Below are 7,806 nucleotides of genomic sequence, written 5' to 3'. Positions count from 1 at the left end.
AAAAACACCAAAACACAGCGGTCAGGAATGGTTTGAAACAGCTGACATGTCAACTTGCTGCAGTAAACAAAGCCTGCAATGCGTGCCCCGCCTTCAAGCTCTTCTAATTGTAGAGCTTAACAGAATGCGAATGGATTGGTTAATATCAGCTGTTAATCACTCAGTTTCGATGACAGGGAGCTACATCCGCGAAAACGTAAAGGTCTGGAAACGAGAAAAGGAAAACAACACTGACAGATTTAGTTTTAGAAACCACCTAAAGTTACAAATAAAGGCACATCTGATCAGTGATCATGTGCTGAATGTCAATCCAGCAATTACACTTTTCGAAGAGTGGATAAAAGACTTCCAGTCTTTAAAGTTCGCTATGAAAATGACTAAAGCATTCACTGTAAAGCCGGTGGGATGAAGTTTTCAGGTAACAGTGTTTGCCACTGAATCTACACATTTTAAGTACGAGATGTTCTAACGTTATTTATTCCTTCATTTAATCGTCACGATGCTGTCAGTCGTGCGACTGATACCGCGTTCCCCATCGCGAAAGAGCATGAAAGCTAATATTGCAGCTCATGAAAAGACTGTTACTGCTATTAAGATGACGCAGGCCCGTGCAAAGACCGTCCAAAGGGCATGTGCAGGATACATTTTTTTGAATAGCGGGGGGGGGGGGTTGTTGCGCGCGTACTGATCAGCTGTGTAGTCGCGCGCGTACTCAGAGCGGTGTTGTCGCGCGCCTACTGAATGGCGGGACCGAGGGTGTGCCGCGTCGCGGGGGCACTTTTGATCATTTTGGAAGGGCACTTTCAATCCAAGACTGAAAAGGGCATGTGCACTGCACAGGTTGAGCCCTATGTGTGCACGTGCCTGAGATGACGTGTGTACAGAATAAGTTATATGTCAATATCCTCTGTGCAATATCAAACAAGAAAACAGCACAGTTATTATTGTTAATTCAGTTCATCTAATTCACGTCAAGCAGTGCGTACAGGGCCGGTGAGCGCATGCAGATTTTTGTTTATTTGTTACTTTGATTAGAGTTGATTTCAAATGTAATAAATCTGTTAATATAAAACGTGTAGTAATCATAATTTTTTGTGGGTGCGACTAAATTTTGTCTGGTGTGCCTAGATTTTTTAAGTTAGGAGCACCGGTCATACCAAGAAAAAAGGTTAATTTCAAGCCCTGTCCTGAGAATTCATTTAAAACACTCTGAGTCGACTCTTTTATAGATGAATCAATAGTTTTAAACACGGCACACTTTCAGATTTAAGCCCTAGCTGGATATTTCACTTCACTTAGAGCTGTGTTGCACACTACATGGAAGGTGTTTTTTTTAACGTGTGTGTGTGTGTGTGTTTGAATGAACTCTCATGTGCAGATTAAGGTTTCCTGTCAATCTGAAGCTCTTTCCACACTGAAAACATAATTTTTTTTTAACTTTGTAAACTATGAAAACATGCGTCTCCTCACATTTTGTGTCAGATTTTTTTATTTATTATTGTCTTAAGCTGGTGAGCCAACTGACAACAGTTGTTTGCTCCGCTCTTTCTCCCCAGCTCTGCCAGCCATACCTACTCCTCCCTCTGCTCACAGCGCTCCACACCCATCATATCTATCTTGAAGTATTTTATGAAAAGACTTGAGACTGAACTTGAACTGAAAGAGGGGGTTTCATGACCCTTTAAATTAGACACATAAAGAGAAATAATTAATCACAATATAAATGTGAAAATTGTCATTTAAAAGGGATTTAACAGAAGAAAGCAACTAGGGATGCAACGATTATAGATTTTGGTTGTGCGAGTATAGTCTGAGGAATAATCACGGTTATCACGATTATTATGCATTCTTTAATTTTAAAACACTGCTAGTTTAGAGTAATCACATGAAAACTGCTTATATATATTTATAAGTGTAATTTATTGCTGCTTAGAAACCAATCATACGACACAAAATATTAATAAAAAGAAACAATGGTCTTTGGACTTAAAAATAAGTGAAAAACGTTTTGCCATTTAAACATAAGTAATAATTTTACACTGAAAATAAATGTCAATAAATAAAACATTTTAAATAAATAAATTTTAAATAAATAAAAAATGAATAAATTTTTAATAAATAAAATAAATGACAATAAATTAAAAAAAATTAATCAATTAATATGAATTTTAATAAACTAAAATAAATAAATTAATTAATTAAGTGTAAATAAATAAAAATAAATAAATACAATTAAAATAAATAAATTAAAAATAAATGAAAACATATAAATAAAAACTTTTTAAATAAATGAATTTAAAATAATTTATAAATACATTTTAAATTATTATTTTTCATAAATTTAAATAATAAATAAATAAAATAAAATCAATAAATAAAATTAAAAATCAATAAATAAATAAAAAGTATTTGTCTAATGTAAATCTAATGTAAATCTCATCTTTTACAGTGCAGAAATGTATTCAAAGGCTGCTGAAACTTTTGATCAACTATAAAACAAAATTGTTTGTGATTTTTTATTTTTATGTAGGGTGCTCGCTGTATTCTTTCAACTAGTAGGTCCGTCTAGAAAGCACGAGTCCATCGCTCCACATATGCAAGCCATGCGCCTCTATTGGAATTAACGAACCTGCGCATGCAAAAGACGTGATATGTGATTGGCCCTTAGTTAATCGCCTTAGCCATAGATAATCTGGTGTGCACGGTGTACAAGCTCGGAACTTCAAACTAACACTCAGTTGACATCACTTTGTTAAGTTGCAGCAGTTTTGTTCCATGCAGAAACACGGTGTTGAGAAGCGTTCAAGATTAATTAACCTAACGAATTAAAGCGCAGTCAATAGTGAAATCGGTTAATCAGTGCATCCCTAAAAGCAACAGATATCTGTGTGTGAGGATCAACTAACAAATCTTTACAGAGCCAATGGTTAATTTCTCTCAATGTCCTGTTTATACAACCACAATGATTATCATAAACAAGATTATATTAAAGAGTTCTTGTCTAATATTATGGCTTTGGGTTTCTTTTCTAAATACAATCAGTTCCTGTTTTTACATGTGGATTAAAACATTTAAGAAATGTGATCAAGTAATGGACACCAACCTGTGTGTTCAGTAACCTCAGCGTCTTCATGATTTACTCTGGTTGGTTCTGGATCCCTCAAGTCATCAATCTCCACTTTAACAGACTCAGTCTTCACCAGTGTCTCCATCTCTTGTAGGAAGCAGTGAATATTTCCTGATCAGGTCAGAGGTTTAAAAGCGGAGGAAGCTCACTGCTGAATGGGAGGTGTTTGTAACTGAAGTGGGTGAGGCTTTACAATCAGTATTAGGGGTGTTGTGAAAAGATCACAAAATCAGGTAAATAAATGGATTGAAATTACACTTGAATATGTGTATTTACTGATAGACCAAGAGATATTTTACAAAGCATATGAATTAAATTCAGATGTACTTTAGTTATCAAATATAGTGAATCTCAACATACATAGAAAATGTTTTTAATATATACTCTTTGTCATTATATCGTTGTTTAATGAGAACAAAAGCCTGAAATTGCAAACTTCGCGCTTTCTCTTCTGCGCATGCTCTGTTTGTGCTTTTGACTATAAACAAACTACTGAAGTGAAACCGCCACCTATTTTAAATGTGAAAATTCATCTGAAACCTGATTTATAGCAGAAAGGAATCAAGGTAAGTGGTCCATCTGTAAGTATATGACCATTTTTGATGTTCCAGATTAAATTAATTACACAAATGCGCAAATTAAACAATGTATTTACGTTCCTCTCAAATTGCCTCATTTCACTTTAAATCAAGAACTCGACACAAGCTGAAATATTCTGCATCCAGCGAAAATGTCATTCATTAAACCCTACATGGTCGTTTGAGAATTATAATTTAAAAATAATAAATATCAGAACTAGTCAAACCCACCGCTCTCGCTGCTCTCTTCTGCGCATGCTCTGTTTGTTTCGTTTAGCAAACTAGCATCTTTAGCGAGACTGCCATCTAGTGGATATAAAAGCACGCTGTATATACAAATAAGTTGTAAATAACTACTACTTTTGTTTTCACTTATACTACACAGGGCTCGAAATTAACTTTTTTACTTGGTAGCTGTAATATTCACGTAAGCACTGAATATTTGCGACACTAATTTACGACTAGTAGAAGAGTTTACTAGTGATGGTTAACCTGTAATACGGCAACACGTTGTGGATTAAAGCTGAAAGTTGTTGGTACTCACTGTCCGTCTCCTTATTTAATTACTGCACGCCCCGTGCAACAAATAAAGTTAAACACAGAACAAGACATGGTGTCAGAAGAAAAGTAAATTTAAAAAATGGATTTAGCAGGAGTACCATCGCCGCACATGAACTGGGAATCGTCTAATTTACCCGACGCATGGAGGAAATTCAGACAGCATGCAGAGCTCATGTTCGCAGGTCCACTGAAAAAAAGGGGAGAAGACGAAAAGTGCAGCTATTTGCTCCTATGGATAGGAGAAAAAGGAAGAGATATATTCAACACCTGGGCGCTGACGGCAGACGAAGCAAAGGTACTGCAAACATACTACGACAAGTATGAAGCATATGTGATGCCCAAAACGAACATAATCTTTGCTAGATATAAATTTCATGAGCGAATACAAGGAGCAAATGAAAGTTTTGAGCAATTTGTAACCGAGCTAAGACTATTAGTGAAAGACTGTGCTTATGCAGACAGTGAGGAAATGGTCAGAGATCGCATCGTGTTTGGCATTCACTCTCCTCGAGTGCGAGAGAAGCTGCTGAGCGTTGGTTCGGAGTTAACGCTAGACAAGGCTATGGACATAGCCAGATCGCACGAAGTTGCACAAGCTCAGCTCAAAACGTTCGCAAACAGCTCATACAATCCCCGCGATCAAGTGCTGCACGCTGTCACAGCACAGAGAGAGTCACAGAAGAGAGCAAAGAAAGCTGAAGTGAAAGCCTCACATCGCAGCAGCAATGACGTCACGGAGCGCGGCAGAAGTTGCGGTTACTGTGGCAACCAGGCTCACGGTCCATCTGAGAAATGCCCTGCTAAAGGTAAACAGTGTGGCAAATGTGGAAAACGTAACCATTTCGCCAAAGTATGTCGTTCTGTTTGCAAAAAGAATATGTATGCAGTGAGCAGAGAGGTTTCACATTGTGAAGAAGACCCACCTGCAGAGTTTTTCGTGGATTCAGTCTCACAAAAACCAGGTGACATGGAACAAGCATTTGCAGACATACTACTAGGGGTAGAGGAAACTGAAGTTAGTTTCAAGTTGGACACTGGAGCGCAGGTAAATGTCATTCCACTGCACACATTTGATAAAATTAAAGCTCAGTGCAAACTCTCACCGACTAAACACAGTCTCACTGGATATGGTGGTCAAGTGCTCACAGTAAAAGGGACATGTGCACTGCCATGCAGATATAAGGACAGAGAAACACTAATGAACTTTTACATAGTCAACACACAAGCACCGCCCGTGTTAGGTCTAAAAGCATGCCTCGACCTGGACTTAATAAAGCTAGTGCTCTCAGTAAATGCATTAAAAGAGGACAAATGCATTATGGAGGAATATGCTGATGTATTTGATGGCATTGGATTATTCCCAGGGGAATGCACAATCCATCTGAAATCCGACGCAACTCCAGTCGTGTATCCCCCAAGAAGGGTACCTCTGGCCCTATGTGGCAGACTGAAAGAAGAGCTGCAAAATATGGAGAGACAAGGGGTCATAATAAGGGTAACAGAGCCCACTGACTGGGTAAATGCACTCGTAGTTGTGGAAAAACCGCGAACCCGCAAACTTAGAATATGCTTAGACCCCCGTGACCTCAACAAAGCGATCAAACGTCCTCACTACCCTTTACCGACGATTGAAGACATCACACCCAAATTAATGGGTGCAAAATACTTTAGTGTGTTGGATGCCCGTTCAGGGTACTGGGCAATCAAACTGACAGAGGAGTCATCCAAGCTCACGACATTTAACACTCCATTTGGAAGGTACAGATTTCGACGTCTCCCATTTGGCATCATTTCCGCACAGGATGAATTTCAACGCAAAATTGATGAGACGTACGAAGGTTTAAGGGGTGTCGTTGCAATCGTTGACGATATACTGGTGTACGGACAAACCAAAAAGGAGCATGACGACAACTTGCATGCGATGTTGCAAAGGTCTCGTGAGAAAGGTGTAAAACTCAACCCTGAGAAAAGCATTGTGAGTGCTACCGAGGTTCGCTACTTTGGTCACTGCTTATCTGCTGAAGGAATCAAGCCGGACCCCGAAAAGGTCTCAGCGATCAAAAACATGGAGCCACCAAAGAGCAAAGCAGAGCTCGAAACAGTCCTGGGCATGATAAATTACTTGTCGAAGTTTGCTCCCTGTTTATCGGACATCAATGCGCCACTTCGTCAACTGCTTAAACAGTCCAGCGAGTTCATATGGGATTCTCAGCATGATGATGCATTCAAAAAAATGAAAGACCTCATAACTAAAGAACCTGGACCAGTTCTAGCATATTATGACCCGCAGAAAAAACTGCACCTTCAAGTGGACGCATCAAAGTATGGCCTTGGAGCAGTCCTACTTCAGGACGGGAAGCCGCTCAGCTATGCATCAAGGTCACTGACTGAATGTGAAGTGAGCTACGCTCAAATAGAAAAGGAGCTATATGCGGTCCTATTTGGCTGCAAGCGTTTTCATCAGTATGTTTATGGCCGTGAAGTCATAGTAGAGTCTGATCACAAGCCGCTTGAATCAGTGATGAAAAAACCTCTGGCTGCAGCTCCGCCGCGACTCCAAAGAATGATTCTACAGCTCCAGAAATATGACATCACCATCATACACCGACCTGGAAAGGAGATTCCAGTGGCAGACACCCTCTCTAGAAAATCCATAGAGACAGAGCACGACAATCTCAGTGAAGGAATGGACATGCAAGTTCACATGGTATATAAAAGCTTACCAGTCATTGACACAAAACTGCAACAGATCCGTGCTGAGACTGAATCAGACAGCCAGCTCATTCGGCTGCAGCAAGTGATTCTGAATGGATGGCCTGGAGAGAGGAAGAAGTGCCCGGCAGAGGTCAGTGATTTCTGGAACTTCCGAGACGAACTCTCATTGACTAATGGAATCATTCTCAAAGGTGAGAAAATAGTCATACCAACATCACTCAGACAAGAAATGCTCACACGTATTCATGTTGGTCACATGGGTGTCGAAAAGTCAAAGCAAAGAGCACGAGATGTGTTATTTTGGCCAGGAATGTGTAAGCAAATAGAACACATGGTCGAAACGTGCGATACTTGCTTGGAGCAACGTCGTTCAAACACTAAGGAGCCCATGATTTCTCATGAAATACCAACCAGACCATGGCAAGTCGTAGCTTCAGATCTTTTCACATGGAATCATGAAGAATACATGATTACAGTAGACTACTACAGCCGGTTCTTTGAAGTGGACAAACTCACCAACACAACGACCGCCACTGTAATCAGCAAACTGAAAGTGATCTTCGCGAGACATGGTATCCCAGAGAAATTTGTCTCCGACAATGGTCCACAATATCGAAGCAAGGAGTTCGAAGACTTTGCAAAGACATGGGGTTTCACACATACCACCACTAGCCCCTATTACCCCCAGAGCAACGGTTTGGCTGAGAAGACTGTGCAGATCACAAAATCGATGTTGACAAAAGCCATGATGGACGGGAAAGATCCCTATCTCAGTTTGTTAGAGTATAGGAATACACCTGTTGACAGCTTTAAGTCACCTGCTCA

At 39.6% G+C, this 7,806-nt stretch overlaps 2 protein-coding genes across 2 annotated transcripts in view; one reads left to right on the top strand and one right to left on the bottom strand.

Annotated features, from left to right (window-relative positions):
- LOC141377924 (uncharacterized) overlaps window positions 1-3,229 on the bottom strand; it is a 5,890-nt gene extending 2,661 nt beyond the window's left edge. Inside the window, exon 1 of the mRNA XM_087284770.1 lies at window positions 3,104-3,229. Coding sequence (XP_087140896.1) covers window positions 3,104-3,212 — 109 coding nt within the window. The 5' untranslated portion in view covers window positions 3,213-3,229. The remainder of the gene's footprint in view (window positions 1-3,103) is intronic.
- Window positions 1-7,806, top strand: part of gria4a (glutamate receptor, ionotropic, AMPA 4a) — an 877,747-nt gene that overhangs the window by 626,875 nt on the left and 243,066 nt on the right. The window lies entirely within an intron of this gene.

Source organism: Danio rerio, chromosome 15, assembly GCF_052040795.2.
Source record: "Danio rerio strain M-AB ecotype USA chromosome 15, GRCz13ab, whole genome shotgun sequence".
Taxonomy (NCBI): Eukaryota; Metazoa; Chordata; class Actinopteri; order Cypriniformes; family Danionidae; genus Danio; species Danio rerio.
Note: the sequence above shows the minus strand (reverse complement) of the source record. Positions and strands in the feature narration are given on the sequence as shown.